General features: G+C 44.9%; 1 protein-coding gene across 6 annotated transcripts in view; it reads right to left on the reverse strand.

Moving 5' to 3' along the window:
* LOC128689133 (uncharacterized) overlaps nucleotides 1-22,370 on the reverse strand; it is a 724,351-nt gene that overhangs the window by 47,315 nt on the left and 654,666 nt on the right. For all 6 annotated transcript variants that reach the window (XM_053777262.2, XM_053777261.2, XM_053777265.2 and 3 more), the window contains 2 exons: nucleotides 11,925-12,164; nucleotides 1,841-1,936 (listed from right to left, as the gene is read on the reverse strand). In XM_053777262.2, coding sequence (XP_053633237.1) covers nucleotides 1,841-1,936; nucleotides 11,925-12,164 — 336 coding nt within the window. The remainder of the gene's footprint in view (nucleotides 1-1,840; nucleotides 1,937-11,924; nucleotides 12,165-22,370) is intronic.

The raw sequence follows: 22,370 nt of genomic DNA on the forward strand, positions 1-22,370 counted from the left end.
ATTCATGTTAATGTTATCAAAACATATACATATACTCCCCCTCCTCAAACAACTTCGCTTACAGCACCTCTCCGCCTTTCACTTCCTTAATTCCTATTAAGAATACTAAACAACTGTTAGCCTCTCTTCTCTCTCCCTCTCTTCCCTAAAGGAAGGTTCCTTGATGTTGGTGAGGGGCTCTTGATCTAGGGAACTGGATCTGTGTTCCAGTTCTCTGAATTAAGACTGAATACCTTCCACATTCCCCTCCACAGGAGCTGTAGGGGGGAATGTGGAATTATTAATATAATCATTATAATAATTTTCTCTCTCTCTCTCTCTCTCTCTCACCCTGCCTCCCCCTCTCTCTCTCCTTTATCGTGTTTCCTACCTCCACAGGATGAATATGCTTCTGGTGAAAATCTATCTACCCTTCCTCTCGCTCACACATCCCTCAATTTTCCATCTCCTTCCTACGTGTGCATCCCCATTGCTCCCTGTCACCCAGGTTCCCTCATCCCTCCCTGGCACCCAGGTTCCCTCGTCCCTCCCTGTCACTCAGGTTCCCTCATCCCTCCCTGTCACCCAGGTTCCCTCATCCCTCCCTGTCACCCAGGTTCCCTCGTCCCTCCCTGTCACTCAGGTTCCCTCATCCCTCCCTGTCACCCAGGTTCCCTCATCCCTCCCTGTCACCCAGGTTCCCTCATCCCTCCCTGTCACCCAGGTTCCCTCATCCCTCCCTGTCACCCAGGTTCCCTCATCCCTCCCTGTCACCCAGGTTCCCCCATCCCCCCTGTCACCCAGGTTCCCTCATCCCTCCCTGTCACCCAAGTTCCCTCATCCCTCCCTGTCACCCAGGTTCCCTCATCCCTCCCTGTCACCCAGGTTCCCTCATCCCTCCCTGTCACCCAGGTTCCCTCATCCCTCCCTGTCACCCAGGTTCCCTCATCTCTCCCTGTCACCCAGGTTCCCTCATCCTCCCTGTCACCCAGGTTCCCTCGTCCCTCCCTGTCACCCAGGTTCCCTCATCCCTCCCTGTCACCCAGGTTCCCTCATCCCTCCCTGTCACCCAGGTTCCCTCATCCCTCCCTGTCACCCAGGTTCCCTCATCCCTCCCTGTCACCCAGGTTCCCTCATCCCCCCTGTCACCCAGGTTCCCTCATCCCTCCCTGTCACCCAGGTTCCCCCATCCCTCCCTGTCACCCAGGTTCCCCCATCCCTCCCTGTCACCCAGGTTCCCTCATCCCTCCCTGTCATCCAGGTTCCCTCATCCCTCCCTGTCACCCAGGTTCCCTCATCCCTCCCTGTCACCCAGGTTCCCTCATCCCTCCCTGTCACCCAGGTTTCCTCATCCCCCCCGTCACCCAGGTTCCCTCATCCCTCCCTGTCACCCAGGTTCCTCCATCCCTCCCTGTCACCCAGGTTCCCCCATCCCTCCCTGTCACCCAGGTTCCCTCATCCCTCCCTGTCATCCAGGTTCCCTCATCCCTCCCTGTCACCCAGGTTCCCTCATCCCTCCCTGACATCCAGGTTCCCTCATCCCTCCCTGTCACCCAGGCTCCCTCATCCCTGTCATCCAGGTTCCCTCATCCCTCCCTGTCACCCAGGTTCCCTCATCCCTCCCTGTCATCCAGGTTCCCTCATCCCCCCTGTCATCCAGGTTCCCTCATCCCTCCCTGTCATCCAGGTTCCCTCATCCCCCCCTGTCATCCAGGTTCCCTCATCCCTCCCTGTCATCCAGGTTCCCTCATCCCCCCCTGTCATCCAGGTTCCCTCATCCCCCCCTGTCATCCAGGTTCCCTCATCCCCCCCTGTCATCCAGGTTCCCTCATCCCTCCCATCTGCGGGTGCATGAGCTCACCTTCTCTTTGAGTTTGAAGTTGCCTCCACTTCTCGCCTTGGCCACCAGCAGTAGGTCGCTGAAGAGGAAGAGGTGCCGTTCCTGTGACTGTACTCCCTGTAACAACACCAACACTTAGTTAACGCTACACCCGTGTGTGTGTGTGTGTGTGTGTGTGTGTGTGTGTGTGTGTGTGTGTGTGTGTGTGTGTGTGTGAGATTACTGTAATATTTTTTTAACCTTATTTAAAACACAAAACTATAGGTTTGCAGAAACATCGCAGCAAATGACAATGAAAATATTAATTAAATTTCTAGAGGATGAGTTCACCGAGAGGAATGTGTTAGTCAACAGTCAATCTGTACAACATTACATTAAAACTGCATTACATGAAACACTTATGGAAAAGAAAAGGTGTAAATAAAAAAGCAGAGACTGGTAACCATGATTCACTTAGGTTACCTGAATATATGTCTATGACAGGTTGGTAGCAACTTTAGGACAGGAAAGACAATGTACAGTGTGTGGAGAGGACGACACACACTCTGCCCATGTACCTCATACTGCAGCAAATTACAAGAGCGCTGAGCTATTACCACCGACACAGATATATAACTGAAGCACATTGTAACTATGATCCGTTTCATTTTCCCCGTATCCCCTATTTGCTGAAAATAGACTAAGGTAAATATAATTTGTAAAGATAGGGATGTCTGTACTTTTGCAACGGTCAACGATGTCACCAATGGGAGTGTCAGCTATTTGGGTTTGTAGTGTACCATTATTATGGCGGTACGTTCACTAACACTGAGTGGCGTTATATTAGAATTAGATTAACACGAAATAAAAGTCTAAGGAGTCAGCATACCCTCTTCCAAGTCAACAGTGACTTAAACCATGCATACAAGTCTACGGTATTAACACACCTTTCAAAGCATACATGTGAACGTTTTCGAGACCACTAGTGCTCCCACTGGCAAGTTTGTGGTCAGACTTTCCTGATGACTACCCGATCACACAGGCTATTGTTATCTGCAGTAGCCTGTTAATTTCCTCTTAAGTGTTTTTTTTTTTTTGTGCTGACAATATTTTTCATATCTACTGGTAGAGGGTTTAATAGTTGAGGAACTCAGATGATGACAATGTTCTTTAATTGTACTTATTGCATCGCTACTTTTTATCAGATTTATTTAATATATCCTCCTAAACCTCTCACTCCAACATGCTGTTAATTTACTATGCCTGAACTTCGAATATTTTCCAGGTATAGAGACGAGATTTCTCTCAATCTAGAAAAATACTTTAGAATGAAGTAGAAGTCTCTGGTCACAGCACGCCCTCTTGAAGATCTTGAACATAAAACACACGTCCTGCTGCAGACCAGTTCTGAAGCAATAAATCTGTTGCCTAAACTCGCCTATTTTTCAGACGCCTGCACTTTGGCGTTCGACACACTTCCTGCGTTGCAATGTCACGCTGACAAGGCACACTGATTGCGACCTTGGCGTAAAGCGCATTTAATAGAGAGTAATGGGAACACTCACCCACTAGCTATGATAGCTAGCAGCTAGTGGTATACCTAATCTAGATAATATAACTGAGGCTTACTGCCTTGCCTCAGCAACACGCTACATGTCGTAATACAAGGGAGGATATAAAAACTTGGAGTCATTACAGGAGGCAGTAAAAACAACTTTCGTGACTAAAGAATTTAAGGAGATTCTTTCCAGGATAAGTAATCCCTAGACCAGAAAATTGTGGGTCTTGGGTAAATAATTTCAAGATTCCAATACATTTTGGCATAGCCATTATGTTTTTGCATATAATCCAGCTCGCAAGCATTACTGGGAGCGCAAGATAAAGACGAAAATAAAATAGACCCTTGAATTATAAATGAAAACTGATCATTTAGACATGAGAAGATATTTCAGGGTGAATTTTTTTAGGAGATGAGCCAGTGGAAGACCTTGTTCACATCGACAAGGCAGGTCATCGTATTACTAAGACATACATCAAGATCAATTTTCCCAGTTCTGACAAGCAAATTCCTCCGGGAGCGAAAAACAGCTGCTGAGATGAAACCTGCGACGTGATAGAACGCACGGAGGCCAGTCCTCGTGGGTCCCCTTGATACACTATCACAGGCTCAGTACAAACAACACGAAACAAATCCTTGATAAGTCCTATGCTCAAAGTGTGTTTACCGCCAGTGTGATGAGAGTGGCAGGTGGCCCACAAGAACCGGGTCATAAGAATGTGCTCCTGGAGCTGCTTGATTATCTGCTCTAGGCTACCCTTCCAACTCCTGTCTGTGTACTAAGGGGCAAGGAGGAAGATATCTCCCTGCGTCTTGTGTCTGGACGGTAGCAGTGAGCTACATTTAGCGGTGAAATGTGATTTGCTTAGTGATGTATGAGGTACGTGTTAGAGGCGGCCACCTGCAGTTCCAGTATAAGGATTATATAGTCGATTTTGTTTTCTAGTTCAGGTATAAGAACATATCTTAATACAAGGAGGCGCACTGAAGCAGGCCTACTGGCCCACGCTACACAGATCCAACTTACACCCATTGATGTACTTTTTTTTTAACACACCGGTCGTCTCCCACCGAGGAAGGGCGACTCAAAAAAGAAGACACACTTTCACCGTCACTCATTCCAACTTACACTTGCTTCCAACTTACACTTTGCTTCTCTTCTAACACTTATGTTATATCCAAGATGGAGCGGCAAGGATTGAGAGGATGGATCTGGATAAACCTGTTATTGTGGTGCAGATGAAGGAGGTGCTCACTGGAAGTGCCTACTGATGATGGTAGACGAAGCAAAGAGTGAAGTAAATATAGAGGCAGTGTGGGGAAGGTAGTGACGAAAAGGTCAGGATGAGGAGCATCAGCAGCCAGGGGTCTGACATATTTTAAGTTATGGAAGGTTAATGTAATAATATGGTGTTTGCTGATGGAGGAAAGCGACGTAGGAGTCTTATAGGTTAGGTGGGAGTCTTATAGGTTAGGTGGGAGTCTTATAGGTGAGGTGGGAATCTTGCGGGTGATGTGCCAGAAGGGTGGGTGGCCATGTGGTAGCCCTCACCCAAGTGGGTGGTACACACTCCCACAATACTCCACAGCCTTGGTTACATCCTCCCTCGCAATACCTTCACAGCGTCTTCTCATTAACCTCTGTTAATAAACGACAACAATTTGCAGCAATTTCCTGCCTACTACTTTATCACTAATCATTTTCCACGTAAATAATTATTTTCCTTTATCGATCTTAAATCTCTCCTAGGGTAGGCGGCTTCCCCACTGGGACCTTGTGTACACAGACCACTGCATGACACAACTGTCTACCCTGCCCTAAACTGATGCATATCTTACTATTTATGACTTATACCTGACGCTCATCACCGAACTGTAGAATAAGCAGTTACAGTTGCTTAAGACTCGTAGATACAGTATCTACTAGGAGACAGATACACAGACAAACACATGTTAAAAGAATAACATTTTTAAGTCTAACAGCTCAGGTCCTGGCATTGACTTGTCAGGTACATAATTATGGTTGGGAAGAAGGGTGAACGGCTGGGGAGGGGGGTAGAGAGGGAGGGGAAGATAAGAAAAGAAAGGGGGGGATTACTAGGGAGAGGATGATGACGTGAGGGACATAATAGCAGCGGGCGGGTCGTTCAGCAATTAACAGCGACCAGTTAATGCGAAGGATGTCTTGTCTGTGTGGCAATGATGGTGGTACCAACACTTTATGTCCCTACCTGCTCTATCGAGAGTGGTGGTACCAACACTCACCCTCCCTTCTCTGCCACTGGGCCTCCTTCACCAGTACCGACTCAAAGCTCCATCGTCACCTGCTTCTTCCATTCCCCCGTTACCATCGCCTCCCCCAGCACCACGATATCTGAGCGTGGCGATCTCAGGGATACGAGGCCAGCTACGTACAACACTGCAGAGCATCAGCACAAATCGCCACGACACGGCAGAACACTGCAGTGCATCAACATAAACAGCGACACGACACAGCAGCGCATCAGCGTAAATCGCAACGACACGACATTGCAATACATCAGTACAAATCGCAACGGCACGGCACAATACTGCAATGCATCAACATAAATAACGACACGACACTGCAGCGTATCAGCATAAATCGCAATGACACGACACTGCAGCAAAACAAATCACTGATACATCAGAGCGCTGCCAATGGAGCAATATAGTAGCGACACAGTACAGCATAGCAGTGCAGCAAGAATAAGAGCGCCGCAGCACTAACAAAGCAGTACAGCACAGGTGAGACTATATCCTGTGGAGGCTGAGGTCACGGCTCCTCCGGCGACCTTTACGGTGGGTTAACCGGGACTTGATGGCAGGAGTCAGGATTGGGGAGGGAGGGAGGTCCCCCAGGGGAGCTTAGCATCCGCAGCCTCCAGGGTTGATGCTCAGAGGTCGGGGACGCTCCCAGAAGGAAACCCCCTAGAGGGACCTCTGAGAAATGACGCCACCTAGAGAACGCCAATCCCTAAGGGCCGGAATTCGAGTCCCTCCCCAACACCGTAGCGATCCCTCAGCCAGCACTGTAGCGGTGATACATCATCTGTCTGCAGGTAGCACCTGGAAACAGTAGCGAGTTTCCCGTCTCATACCTTCTCGCTCCAGAAAGCAACTAAGAACGTTATCTGTTATTTGTTAGTAACGGTTAGCAGTTCTGGAGATTATCTTTCCTATGGCCCCGGTCCCTGACCAGGCCTTCTAGGTTGGAAAAGAAATATTGCACGATTAAGTACTATTAGTAAGAATATGGGAAAATAAAGGTTTGCATATACCGAATGAAAGCAAAGGTTTGTAAGATTTACCTGTCATCATACGTGTTCGCAGGACAGAAAGAAAAGAAAAAAATCATTTCACATTCATTTCAGAGAACGATAATGTTTTCCTGGCAGCATACTACCCACTTGTTCGTGTCTACCATCCTACCACCCAAATTGTTTGCGTCAACCAGCCAACTACCTACTTGTTCGAGTTACTTATATACCTTGCACTTGTTCCAGCAAGAATCTAACGACGAGCAAGCTACATACAAGTGGGGGGTTACCTTCCACAGAAAGGGAGGAAGTGAGGGGAGGAGAAAAAACGACTCCCTTACACAAGAGGGCAGCAAACGAGGGTGGTTGATCTATATGACCGAAAAACTCGCTAATACCCTGTGGCTTTTAACGCTTGCAACATGCAATAGCAGCTGACATCAATTTTCTGTCATCAATTTGATGCAATTTTAATTAATTTCTTACTTAACCAATTTGTTGTCATACGGGCAGTTCAGGACAGTTATCAAAGGAGACGGATCGCCACTCGTGGCGAAACGTTGCCTCAACTGTACACAAGTATCCTTTTCCACAGTTTGTTGGTATCACCCTTCCATTTACAACCAATCTGCTGTCATATTCCAGAAATCATCTCAATGCAAACACAAGAACTTAAGAGTCCATCAATCTCATCTCACAAGTCACATCTACAAATAACAAAAAGCCACAATACCGTGACTGGAACAAAAAGTTACATGCCAAAAACAAGGCAAATACCACATCTAGTATCGGGCCCTTACTCAGACAGGATGGGACTTACACAGATGACAACAAGGGAATGAGTGAAATATTGAAATCCCAGTACGACTCTCTGTTTAGTGAACCACAAATCGGTCTGAGGATCGACGACCCAAATGATTTCTTCATGAATGAGCCTCAAAACTCCAAAAATATTTGTATGCCACATTTCCGACATTACCCTAACTCCGATAGATTTCGAAAAAGCCATTGACAACATGCCCATGCACTCAGCCCCGGGCCCAGACTCGTGGAACTCTGTTTTCATTAAGAACTGCAAGAAACCCCTCTCGCGTGCCCTAAGTACACTATGGAGGAGCTTGGACATGGGTGAAATTCCACAGTCACTTAAAACAATGGATATAGCCCCACTCCATAAAGGTGGCAGTAAAGCATTAGCTAAGCTCTGACGTCCCACATCATAAAAATCTTTGAAAGAGTGCTAAGAAGCAGGATTGCAAATCACCTGGATTCCCAAAATCTGCACAATCCAGGGTAACATGGGTTCAGGGCAGGTCGCTCCTGCCTCTCACAACTACTGGATCACTATGATATGGCCTTGGATGCACTGGATTCAGAATGCAGATGTAATATACACAGACTTTGCAAAAGCATTTGACAAATGCGATCATGGCGTAATAGCCCATAAAATACGTGCTAAAGGAATAACTGGGAAAGTGGGGAGATGGATCTTCAACTTCCAAACAAATCGAACACAAAGAGTAGTGGTCAACAGAGTTAAATCGGAGGCTGCCATAGTGAAGAGCTCTGTTCCACAAGGCACAGTACCCCCCATCTTATTCCTCATCTTCATATCAGACATAGACAGAGATATACACCACAGCACCGTATCATCCTTTGCGGATGATACTAAGATCTGCATGAGGCTGTCATCTGCTGAGGACGCGGTTAACCTCCAAGAAGATATAAACAAAGTTTTCCAGTGGGCAATGGTAAACAATATGATGTTCAACAAGGACAAATTCCAACTACTCCGTTATGGAAAACTGGAGGAGATAATAACTAGAACAGAGTATACCTCTGACTCCGGCCATACAATAGAGCGGAAAAATAATGTAAGGGACCTGGGAGTAATAATGTCTGGGGATCTCACTTTCAAGGATCACAACAGTGCCACGATCGCACGTGCAAAGAAAATGATAGGATGGATAATGAGAACTTTCAAAACGAGAGATGCCAAGCCAATGATGATCCTTTTCAAATCACTTGTTCTCTCTAGGCTGGAATACTGCTGTACATTAACATCTCCATTCAAAGCAGGTGAAATCGCAAATCTAGATAGTGTACATAGATCCTTTACTGCACGTATAAGTTCTGTCAAGCACCTTAACTACTGGGAACGCTTGGAAGCACTTGACTTGTACTCGTTGGAACGCAGGAGGGAGAGATATATCATAATCTAAACTTGGAAAATCCTGGAAGGAATGGTCCCAAATCTGCACACAGAAATCACTCCCTACGAAAGTAAAAGACTGGGCAGGCGATGCAAAATGCCCCCAATAAAAAGTAGGGGCCCCATTGGTACACTAAGGGAAAACACCATAAGTGTCCGGGGCCCAAGACTGTTCAACAGCCTCCCATCAAGCATTAGGGGAATTGCCAATAAGCCCCTGGCTGCCTTCAAGAGAGAGCTGGACAGATACCTAAAGTCAGTGCCGGATCAGCCGGGCTGTGGCTCGTACGTTGGACTGCGTGCGGCCAGCGGTAACAGCCTAGTTGATCAGGCTCTGATGCATCGGGAGGCCTGGTCATGGACCGGGCCGCGGGGGCGTTGATCCCCGGAATAACCTCCAGGTAACCGTGAATCGCTGGAAATTTTGACGAAATGAGGGGAAAAGCACTTTTTTTAAATGCACAATTTTATTTTAAATCGAAAATGGGCGCGCTGGCATCGCACAGAGCTGCCATCTGCGCGAGAGTTAGTTACATGGTGGGAAGAGCAGCTAGCTATGTTTCCCTGTCATATTCCATTACACAGGATGGATACCGTTCATGAGGTGATGATATGTGTCAGCCTGAGCTGGGAGACTCGAGTGTGATGATATCGTGACAGCCTCCAGGAGGATGTGGTAATAAGGATCAATTCCACCACAAAAGAGGCAGGCGGTAATGCTCGTAGGTGTACAACGCTATATCACAACTGTGTGATGCACCTGTACACTTGTGGGTGTACAACAGCGCAACAACATGTGTGAGTGTACACTGGTGTGTCAAGTAACGAGAAACATCCGCTAATTGTAGTGAAGCATAACGACCTTACTGTGAAAAGGTGACAATACAGAACAAAAGATGAATCAACGAGGGCGAGAGAGAGAGAGAGAGAGAGAGAGCGAGAGAGAGAGAGAGAGAGAGAGAGAGAGAGAGAGAGAGAGAGAGAGAGAGAGAGAGAGAGAGTGTTGTGGGCAGTCTACTGTACAGCTACTACTCCACTAGTCTGTCGTGAGCTAGTTCATTAAAGCATCTACGTCTACGATTCTTCAAGAAACTGCTGTGGGCGGGCGGGCGGGCGGGCGGGCGGGCGGGCGGGCGGGCGGGCGGGCGGGCTGGCGGGCTGGCGGGCGGGCGGGCGGGCGGGCAGGCTGGCTGGCAGGCAGGCAGGCAGGCAGGCAGGCAGGCAGGCTGGCAGGCTGGCTGGCTGGCTGGTAGGCTGGCTGGTAGGCTGGCTGGCAGGCTGGCAGGCTGGCTGGCTGGCCGGCTGGCTGGCTGGCTGGCTGGCTGGCTGGCTGGCTGGCTGGCTGGCTGGCTGGCTGGCTGGCTGGCTGGCTGGCTGAGGCCTCCACGGGTATGGCTGAGAACTCACCCAGGAAGCCCACGTGACTCACCACAGAGCTTAACAATGGTGCACTGAACGAAAATACATCTCCATTGTAACGCAATGTATAAAAAATGTATGACTGGTTAAGAGTGAAGCAAAGGGGAGGGGTTAGAAATAAAGCAAAGGGGGTTAAGTATGAAGCAAAGGGATTAGGAATGAAACAGGGGGTTAGTAATAAACAAATGGGCTTAAGTATGAAGCATGGGGGTTAAGCATAAAACGTGATTTGGAATGAAACAGGGGGTTAGGAATAAAGCAAGGGGGTTAAGTATGAAGCAAGGGGGTTAGGAATAAAACAAGGGGGTTAGGAATAAAACAAGGGAGTTAGGAATGAAGCAATGGGTTATAAATGAAACAAGGGGGTTAGGAATGAAGCAAGGTGGGTTAGTAATGAAGCAAGGTGGGCCAGTAATGGAGCAAGGGGGTTAAGAATGAAGCAAGGGAGCTAGGAATGAATCAAGGAGGGTTACGAATGACGCAAGGGAATTAGGAATGAAACAAAGGGGTTATAAATGAAGCAATGTGCGTTAGGAATGAAGCAAGGGGGTTAGGAATGAAGCAAGGAGGTTAAGGCTGAGACAAGGGAGTTAGGGATGAACGGGTTAGAAATGAATCAAGGTGGGTTGGGAATGAAGCAAAGAGGGTTAGAAATGAAGCAAGGTAATTAGGAATGAAGCAAGGATTATGTACATCTTAACAAGAAAGATGCGTACCTACACAAGTTTGAGATATGTCTAAAAGAAAGCTACACATATCTACAAGAAAGATGCATGTCTCTACAAGTGTGTATCCACACAAGAACCATCATACTTTATACCCTTTCAATTTTTATTTTAAACATGGATGGCTACCCAACAGGTGCACACGCGGTCGCTTATCTACTAACAACAGCCTCATCAGAGATGACTCCTGACGCACCATCACTACCGTCAAGCACTCCCAAATATCACCTTCTAAGTGAAACTAAAACAAGAGGACGGCATGTATACTTGACTTGGGCATTAAGAGTGTAAATGCCAATTTCATTTCCTTGGATGTTTATAGTGATGGGACGATAAAAAAAAATTTTTTACCGATACTCAATTTTAGGCGGATACTGATACTTTGGGTCACCCCTTGCTGTTTTGCGCTCGTCCATACACTTGGAAAAGGAAATGAAAGCTGTAAGAAAAAAAAAGTAAAAACTACACACAGTTTTGTAAACATTCAAGTGAGCGCTACATATGCTTGAGCTAAGAAGAAATGAAGAGGTGCAGCACTATTCAAAAGGATCAAGACGGAACCATCATAATTTGATCACTTATGAGGATCAAGAGAGATTCACGGAGCCATGATGATCAAGGGGTCACGGAGACATTATGATCAGGGGGGTCGTGGGACATGATCAAAGGATCACGGAGACATGATAGGGGATCACGGAGACAGAAGGAAACTAACCAATCTCAAAATAAACCTGCCATATTTCTTTGAAAACTAAATTTATCCCTCATATAAAGAAGGATTTTGCTGTAGCACCAGACATGATGAACAGGGGGTCACGGAAACAAGGATCACGGAGACATTATGATCAAGGGGTCATGGAGACAGGGGGAAGAGAAAATTACAGAGACAGGAGGACCAAGAGGGAAAGACTAAGAGAGGAAGAGCGAGACTCACGGTAGTGAAGGTAACAGGAGTCTCCATGATGAACTGTCTCTTGGGCCGTCCTTCCCTCGTCCTGCTAGGGGGTAACCCACCCCCGGTGGTGCCATTGCTGCTATTGTTGTTGTTGTTGGCGGTGTCTTTGTTGTTGTTGTGCTGGTGGTCGCCGCTGGGCCCTCGTAGACCCTTGGCACTGAAGGCTCGTTGCAGCCGCGCCGCCGTCGTCGACCGCTTCCTCATTAGCCCCTTCATCTTCTGCAGGAGAGAAGTAAACACACGTTACACACTGAAGATAAACACGTCATACACTGAAGGTGAACACCTGCTCCTGTCAGTGAAACTATTATATGCGGCAAAAAATTATCATTACTTTTTTTTAAGCCAAATTCGCCGATCTGACTTATGGATTATTTCGCACGATATAATGTACACACACACACACACACACACACACACACACACACACACACACACACACACTAAAACTAACCACTTTGCAAATTAAAAACCAAACAGACAAGCACGTTAAAACAATCAATACCCGCACATAACGTTAAAATATCCCTTATCAAGAAAAAAAGACACTTCAACTAAATAATATGAAGAGAGTGTATGGTACTCGTGCAGCGCTAAACACGTGTGGGCCATTTATTCAATGCGAGGAAAAGTGGGGAGACTCGTAGTTCCTCCCAGGTTTGGACGGAGACCCCCGGCCACTCAGTCATGAAACTCATGCCTGGTTGATGCTATCACCAACAGGCGGGGATATCTTAGAAGGTACTGAAGCTCTAAACCTGTCTGTACAGCGACCAGCAGGAGTGGAATAACAAACCAGAATCACTTTCTTATACGTGGAGACAAATGCTCTTTAATACCGTGTCATTTACTGACACGATGGAATGAGACACAAATGTAGTATAATGCGATCCTTTACTGACAATATGTCGTCCACACACTGGACTTAATCAAGTCACAAACAGATCTCTGATCTATCTCTTTTTTTTCAATATGTTATACTGTATTCATATACCTATGACCGGTTTCAGAGTCTTCCTACTCCTCGAGGCTGGTGACAAATTTTAACTGCTCGGATATGGTAAAACTAACAACTCCAGAGGGACACTGTACAAAAAAAGTGTTGGTATGTGAAGGCTGTGTCTTCCTTCCTTGTAACTTCTTATCGTGTGCTGCACAACGCTTCTCAGAAGCCTTAGTATACAAAACGTTAATCATGATTTGAAATATACAAGAAACTCATAAATTGTAAATGAAATCGGCAGGACGTTTCAGCCTGTCACTGCTGGATCAAGAACGGAGCGGATTATACGTAGTATGGATTTCCTGTTTGTCGTTGTGCTGTCATTATTAAGTTTATTCGTCCGAGGGAAAAACTCCCGACACGGATCTTCACTATAAAATGAGCGGTGGCGGAGCTATGGTTGAGTCCCAACAACACCGAGGACACTTCAAGGTAGGCTGGGTGATGGCACTATGGCTGAGTCGCAACAACACTGAGGACACTTCAAGGTAGGCTGGGTGATGGCACTATGGTTAAGTCGCAATAACACCGAGGACACTTCAAGGTAGGCTGGGTGAAGGCACTATGGTTGAGTCGCAACAACACCGAGGACACTTCAAGGTAGGCTGGGTGATGGCACTATGGTTGAGTCGCAGCAACACTGAGGACACTTCAAGGTAGGCTGGGTGATGGCACTATGGTTGAGTCGCAGCAAAACTGAGGACACTTCAAGGTAGGCTGGGTGATGGTACTATGGTTGAGTCGCAACAAAAACTGAGAACACTTCAAGGTGGACTGGGGGATGGCACTATGGTGGGCCACAGCAGCAGCGACCTCTGGCTACAGTGCCACACTTAGCTATAATTACGTGCAAGGCCGTCAGTGGTTTATGTGTTACAAACAAGTCTGAGAGGTTTTTCTCCGAGTTCCTGGTATATTATTTTCAAGATGTTTCTGAAGTGTGATTTGTGACAATGTCACACCGGAGACTTTAACACTATCCCAGGTCTGGAGACACTCACTCACGCACATATATAGGCATACATGCTGCACGCAATCACGAATGCACTCACGAAAGCATGCACGTACTCACGTGCACACACGCACACTCGAAATAGGCCAGGTGTCTATCGACAAGTGCGTTTGACAGGTGGTTACAACTACAACTACTACTACACATGTAGCTTCCCCTCACTCCCCAACATCTGAACCAAAACAGCTGTCCAACACATGATTACAAATAGGCTCTTACCTGTTCCCAAAATATCTTAGGTATCTACTCCTCCCTACGTATCTACCTACTGGCATCCTGCTGTCAAACCCTATGAACACCACGTTGTCGGAGCCAAGAGCTTGATGTTAAGCTGGATTTGCTGTTCTTAATGAGTTCAGCAGACATACCTTGGACAAAATTAGCCTCAGTCAATAAAAAAAGAAACATTTATCACGCATAGTTTTATATAACTGTATTTAACACATAATATTGTGTGTATCTTCTCATAACGTAACAATACCGACACGTTGATGAATAATATAATGAAGATACTCAAGTGAATGTGACTGACCTGACTAGGTCAAGGCACTGGCTTAAGTCGGTGGGAGAATTGGACCTGCCTCGCTTGGGCCAGTAGGCCTGCTCAGTGTTCCTTCTTTATGTTCTTAAGTGATGCACATGTGTTTTATTCATCATAATGAATTACTTTTATAGTCACTGGAAAGTGACTATGTAATAATAAGCAGCGCCTGAGGAATGAAAGGTAACGAGGTTTGGTCAAGGGGAGGGTAACTAATTCCTTGAATCAAGAGCCCTTCAACAGTCTCAAGACACTCTTTGGAGGGTTAAAAAAAAGTGCAGAATAAAACTTGTGGCCAGCCATTACTGATGATTTACGTGTCTTCACAAGCAATTAACATAATGAATTGTTTGTTTAGTACTCAGAGAAAATGACCTGAGAAGGGTCACGGTCATAAGGTGACCCATCCTGTGACAAGGATCGCGAGACAGGTCACCACAGGTAGTGTAAGGTGATTACAACTGCAGGTGACAGGTGGTGTCAGGTGACTGCCGGCTCAAGGCTGCCTGGGTCTTTCTAATCTCTTAAGCCTATTTCAAAAGTCAATATGGATGTTAATTATGAGTAAAAGTGAAGAAATCATAACACATTTGTTATATTTATCAAATGAAAGTTGAGAAATCTAAAGTATGTGGTGTATAATAATGATGTTAAACTGAAAAGTAATTTCAACACATTAATGAAAAATACACATGTGCAACACCTGGTTTGGTAATAGAGTCGCGGATGAGTGGAACAAACTCAAGTGACGTCACTGAAGCTAAAATGTTGTGTAGTTTTAAAAATAGATTATACAAATACACGAGTGGGCGAGAGTTGGACCTGACTGGCTTGAACCAGTGTGCTTGATACAGTGCTCCTTCCTTCTTCTTAGGTAAAAGGACACAAGTGCGACTAATGTGAGATTGTATTGTGGCATCGTTTCGCTCTTCAGGAGCTTTGTCAAGCCGTTACGAACACTACAGGGACACAGAGAGGTATATATAGGTACAGAGTGATGTGCAACGATTATATTATGCTTTGCACCTCACTCTGTAACTATATATACGAGGAATTGAGACACTTATGCAACACATAGGAATCTTTATTGAAGAAACGTTTAGCCACACAGTGGCTTCATCAGTCCAATACAAAGCAGGAAGGTATAAAGAGACGACAAGTTTGAGGTAATCAGTCCCTCAGCCTGGAATCGATGTGTTCAGTCCGTCAATCTTGTAGGACTGAGTGATGGACTGAAGACATCAATTTCAGGTTGAGGGACTGATTACCTCAAACTCCTCGTCTCCTTATACCTTCCTGCTTTCTATTGGACTGATGAAGCCACTGTGTTGCGAAACGTTTTTTCAATAAAGCTTCCAATATGTTGCGTAAGTGTCTCAATTCTTCAACTCATCGGTTTTCAAAACCATTTATCACACCTACACACACACTAATATAATAAATTATATATATATATATATATATATATATATATATATATATATATATATATATATATATATATATATATATATATATATATATATATATATATATATATATATATATATATATATATATATACACACACACACACACACACACCACTCTGTTAGGTAAAATATCGAAAAGTTTCGAAATAAAGATACCTAACTGTTGGTATGTCCTACCTAACAACCTGTTGATATTTTATACCATTTTAATATTCATACCACTCTGTCCCTGTGGTGTTTGTAACGGCTTGAAGCTCCTGGAGAGCGAAATTTTACCACAATAAAATATCGCACTAGTTGCACTTGTGTCCTTTTACCTGACATTGTCAGTAATTCTACCAACATTATTACAATTCTTCCTTCTTAAGTGGATGTGACTTGGACCTGACTGGCTTGAGCCAGTAGATGAATTATACACATGTACAACACTTGGGTATCTTTATTGAGGAAACGTTTCGCCACGTAGTGGCTTCATCAATCCTAAACAAGAATGGTGAAGATCAGGAGTTTCAGGTAATCAGTCCCTCAGGCTAAATTACTGATTACCTCAAACTACTCCTGATCTCCACCATTTTTCATTGTATAGGACTGATGAAGCAACTGTGTAGCGGAACGTTTCCTCAATAAAGATACTCGTGTTGTACATGTGTATAATTCATCTACTGGCTCAAGCCAGTCAAGTCCAAGTCACATCCACTTAAGAAGGAAGAATTGTAATAATGTTGGTAGAATTACTGACAATGTCAGGTAAAAGGACACAAGTGCAACTAGTGCGATATTTTATTGTGGTAAAATTTCGCCCTCCAGGAGCTTCAAGCCGTTACTTGTCGGTTCTCTGAACAATTTATCTACATGGCCTGCTGCAGTGCTCCTCCTTTCATATGTTATGTTCTTATTTATACTGGAGATGTTTCGCCAACCAGCTGCTTCGTCAGTTCAGTACAGATGTCAGTTACCTGAAGGTGCGAGGTAATCAGTCCCTAAGCCTAGTTGCAGGTTGCAGAGTGAGACACTTGTGCAACATTTGAAAATATTTGTTGCAGATGTGTCTCATTCTTCCACTTGTCGGTTTTGTAAACCATTTACATCATTCATAGTTGCAGGTCTTGATGAACCAAGAGTACGGTGAACCCCTTCAACTAGGCTGAGGGACTGATAACCTCGTCGCCTACCGTCTTCAGTTTCAACACCTTCAATTAACCTCTGTAGTGAATTGGTAAAGCAACAGGTTGGCGAAACGTTTTCAGAATAAAGATACCCAGGTGTTGCACATGTGTGTCGTTCATCAACTTTCCGTTATTGTATACCTTTACTGCTACCATATAGACGTACTGCCCTAACTAACCTTGTGTGAAGATCTTTCAAGTGAATAGTCAAGGTGGTAGACTCCTGCTGAGTTCTAACATCATATCTACGTATGTTGTCGTGGCCATGTTGGAAAATGAATTATAACTTTTACATGGTATAAAGCAGTGCAAACACGCACATGTTTACATAATCCTTCAAACTGGAGAGGACTGAGAGAGGTCCCTGACAGGATCCAAGGAATTTTAACACTACCTTTGATGGATTTTGAGAATTTTTTCTATCCCCGCAGCTCGGCGTTGGGTCAGGCTTTCGGCTAAAATTTCCAGTTGAGAATGAACAAATGAGGTTCGATTACCATTTTACTTACCTACCTAGTTACAAGCTAATCAATTTTAACTACATTTCTCTCCCTCTCTAAGTAGTAGTTCTTCCTCGTTGGCTCTCCCTCTCCCTCCCAGCCTAGTGAGGGTCATGTTTCCCCTGGCTGCCGCTCCCACTGTGCCTCCTGGGGGTGGTAATAACACACACAGGAGCTGCAGGCAAAACCACAAATGTATACCTGATTTCCTTCCTCCTGGTGACCCGGACGAGTGCTGTGCCTCTCTAATTGGATGGCTGACCCAAAAGTCTTCTAGTAATATACCAATGAATAATTAAAATGAAGAGCGAAAAATTAAGAAGAGCTAATTCGAAAATAAAAAAAACAAAGTATCTGATAATAGAAATATTAACCATCAGCTAATAATTCGTTAGTTCATGAAAACTTTCTTGAAGATTTTTTTTTTTACGAAAGTAACGATTATGAAAAATACAGACAGACCAAGTGTGAGTGTGGAGAACCTGTTTTAATTAAACGCAAGGACGTAGGCTAAGGGAGGCACAGCTGGAACTGTAAACAAACGAGTCATCCACAATTAATATCAATTAGTTTTCCACACTGTATTCTAATATGCGTGTCCTTCTTGCAGGAGTTAATAGCCACCAGGCTTCTGCTGCACCGGGGTATGGCGATCCAACCCTTAAGCTTCACTAACATAAGGATAATCCAGGAAGACTGGACGCCCAGGACCGAGGCGACTACTGTTTTTACTATATATACGTAAATGATCCTGCGGAATTCTAACCGATGGGACTGATTCTAACGTGTCCATGTTAGCTAATGATATAAAACAAATGCGAGGGATAACAAATGGGAGGACAAAATCCAGGGGGACCTGGAATGTTTTTTTTTTCTAACGTGAAAAAAAATGGTTGGTTATTACTCTAAAGGTAATGACTTAGGATGAGGAGGGCGTAAGACCACGAACTGACTATAACCTAAGGAAAAGAAACTGCACATATCAACAAACACGTCCTGGAAATCACCATATCAAACGTGTCGTCAGACGTACACATTAACCAGGTAACATTAGTAACATGTGCAAGACTGAAAACCCTCTTAACGGTATTCAGAGCCTTTAGCATTCAGGATATTGGCGAGGCGATGTCACCTGCCTCACCTAGGGTACTGGTGAGGCGATGTCACCTGCCTCACCCAGGGTACTGGTGAGGCGATGTCACCTGCTTCACCCAGGGTACTGGTGAGGCGATGTCACCTGCTTCACCCAAGGTACTGGTGAGGCGATGTCACCTGCTTCACCCAGGGTACTGGTGAGGCGACGTCACCTGCTTCACCCAGGGTACAGGCGAGGCGATGTCACCTGCTTCACCCAGGGTACAGGCGAGGCGATGTCACCTGCCTCACCCAGGGTACTGGTGAGGCGATGTTACCTGCCTCACCCAGAGTACTGGTGAGATGTCACCTGCCTCACCCCAGCGTACTGGCGAGGCGATGCCATCTGCCTCACCCAGAGTTCCAGCCTACACAGTCAGCGATCAAAGTGCTCGGGGCACAGCCGGGCAGGACGTGACGACATATGAGCAAATCTCCTACACCTGGTGCCTGTGTTTACCTGGCAGTAAATAGGTACCTAAGTGTTGGTCGACTGTTGTGGGTCACATCCTGGGGGTAAACTTTCAAATACAAACAACACTGAAGACGGCACACCACGAGCGTTGCTCTACTATAACTACAAACTGGTAATTTCACACACACAAAGACAGTTAAAACAGCGTAACCCTTTATTATAACGTTTCGCCCAAGGGAGGTTTACCAAGCTATTTCATTAAGTCTCCCCTGAATAAAATGTCGTTGTTTTGTGTGTTACTAACGAGGTAGCAGCCTCCTCGCAACTAAGGAAACATACGGGCGGGTCTCTGGATACTTCACTGTATTTATGCATCGTGGACGACGCTTTCTTTACACGACGCCAGGATGGGAATACTCGAGTGAGAAAGATTACACAAGTGACCAATATTATCTAACGCATAAACAGTCCCCACAGTATGTGGGGAAAGTATTCACAATATAAATAGTACTCAAAGAGTATCACGCGACTTCCACAGTATACACGACTTTGTTCTCGCCTTTATGGATTCACATAATAAGGTCGAGTGTCCTTCAGGGTGTTAGCGCTGAGGATAGAGATATGCAATACTGATCATTAAATACTTCATTTGAAAAGCTGATTTCTGTCTGCTGTCGCAGCGCTTTGGTCTCGGATGTATGTAAATGACTTAGATGTCAGCGCGGTGATCAGATTTGTAATATGAACCGAGTGCCAGTTATGCTGTGGGGTGTCGGTGGTGGGTAGTGGGTGGGAGGTGGTAGGTTGTGTTGGGTAGCGGTGGTGATAGTGGTAGGTGGTGGTAGTCCCCAATGCGCATGGCGGGGAGGGTGGGACAGAGAGAGAGAGAGAGAGAGAGAGAGAGAGAGAGAGAGAGAGAGAGAGAGAGAGAGAGAAACTTCCTAGGATAATACGTTTCACCTTGCAACTCCTTCACCCACATTCACATTAATGACCACACAGTTGCCTGTGTATACATTACTACTACTGCAGTCACACACATCTTCACTCCTGGAGTAAGAGTGCTAAACTGTCTCCTCCAGTTACTGCAACCACTCTCATCTTCCCCACTCCTGGAATATGAAAGCTAAATTGCCTCCTCCAATTACTACCGTCACGTAGCGTGGACGACTTCTCCAGATCAATGATTCGCACAAGCATCGTCAACTTCTTCAGCTGAAAGTTTTAGATGTTTTCTGTATCTAAACATCAGGGCTTAAAAAACAAAAGCTCTCAGTCCGGAATTCAGAGATCGTTTTCGGGGAATGTTTATTTCCATTTGAGCTTTCACACTCTGGAATGATTGTAGCGGTATTTAGAAAGAACTTGCTGACTTAGCATGATCAGCAAATAAACCCCAGCTTATATTCATATTTGTCATAACCTTCGACGCCTGGATATCATGAAATAAATACATTTTCTTCATATATAATGACTCTGGGAGTAGAAAAACTTGAAACTCATCAAAGGTAAAGATGTTAACCTGGGCCAGAAGCCCTGTTACAATGTTCCTGTATTTATATATTTTCACTACGTAACTGAATTTAAACTGACCTTAACTATGGTGAATAACATTTAACTATACTGGTTTATACAAATAACAAAAAAAAAGCACAATACCGTGACTGGAACGATACACAAATAACCCGCACATGACTTTGTAAATGGTCCAAGTCGGACAGAGACTGGTTTATACAAGCTTACTTAAGTTAGTCTGACGTAATTTTAAAAATATGTGATATGTTTATTCCGAAAAATATATAAATCTATTAGGTAAAAATGTTGAAGTAGTCCTTTTTTTAAGCACTCTAGCAATTTTATTTCTGTGGTCACATTTCAAAAACATCTGAGAGGTTTCGATACATGAATCAACTTCGTCATTCACCTATGTATATTTACCAGCGTATTATGTCCATTATGTGGATACCAGACCATAATCTAATGAGGCTTCACCAAGGATACATGAAACTGAAGAATAACCTGAGGGCTTCCATTATTTTTACTTACTGATATGAAGCCAAGAATTCTCTCAGCTTTATTGGGAACACTTGTACACTGCTGTCTTGGCTTTAGAAATTACTGACAACCAGTACTCCCAGGTCTTTCTCAGTTCAATTAAGATTTACATAATTTAGTTGATAAATGCCACTGTTAATTTCTTTTCATAACTTTATTTGAAATCTTCATACTGCGGACTGGAGAGTAAAGTTTGTATAATGAAACTCCCGGAAATTCTGAAATTCTGAGGGCAGACTGACGAGTGCATCTGCACTCGGCGAGGAGTGAGGGAGGACAGGAAGGAGGGAGAATGCGGGAGGCAGGAGGGAAGTGGGGATGAAAGAGGCAAAAAGGCGGGATTGAAGGAAGGTAGAACGGAAAGAAGGGGGTGAGAGAGAGAGAGAGAGAGAGAGAGAGAGAAAGAGAGAGAGAGAGAGAGAGAGAGAGAGAGAGAGAGAGAGAGAGAGAGAGAGAGAGAGAGAGAGAGAGAGAGAGAGAGAGAGAGAGAGAGAAGGAAGTGTGAAGGGATTCAAACAATGCTTGACAAGAACGTGCCTTCGGTAATGAAGAATGTTACTGTATTTTCGAGGGAGTGTAAGTGTAGGGGAGGGAGGGAGGGAGGGAGGGGGGTAGGGTGTACCGTCCTGATTGCTCAGGGTATCATCCAGGAGGCTGGGTCTGGGACCGGGCCGCGGTGGTGATGACCACTGCCACCAATAACGGATAGGCACACAGTTGTTTCACAAATAACTTATAACAACGTTTCGCTCCATCCCTGGACCAGTGTCAAGTCACAACTGGCATCCTGGCGTTATCAGGGAGTATACTCGCTGGTGTCTTGCTTACGAAGGGATTATTCCATTGAACAAGTTTGGGACCAATCATCAACGTTGAGACATAGCTTTTGGCCCCGGCTCTTTAACTGGCATTACTTATTCCTATTAGTTTGGATGTGATAAATGCTGGTATATAATAAGGTATCTGAGGCAACTTTAAACAACGAACATAAACCCTACTGTTATAAATAACATTTATTATTGTAATTTAGTGTAGGCATAGCCAGGCTGAATAAAGGTGTGCCTATTTATTTAACATGCCATGTTAAAAATTAATCTCCTTAGATATTATGTAATGTAAATATATAT

Source organism: Cherax quadricarinatus, chromosome 21 (assembly GCF_038502225.1).
Source record: "Cherax quadricarinatus isolate ZL_2023a chromosome 21, ASM3850222v1, whole genome shotgun sequence".
Classification (NCBI taxonomy): domain Eukaryota; kingdom Metazoa; phylum Arthropoda; class Malacostraca; order Decapoda; family Parastacidae; genus Cherax; species Cherax quadricarinatus.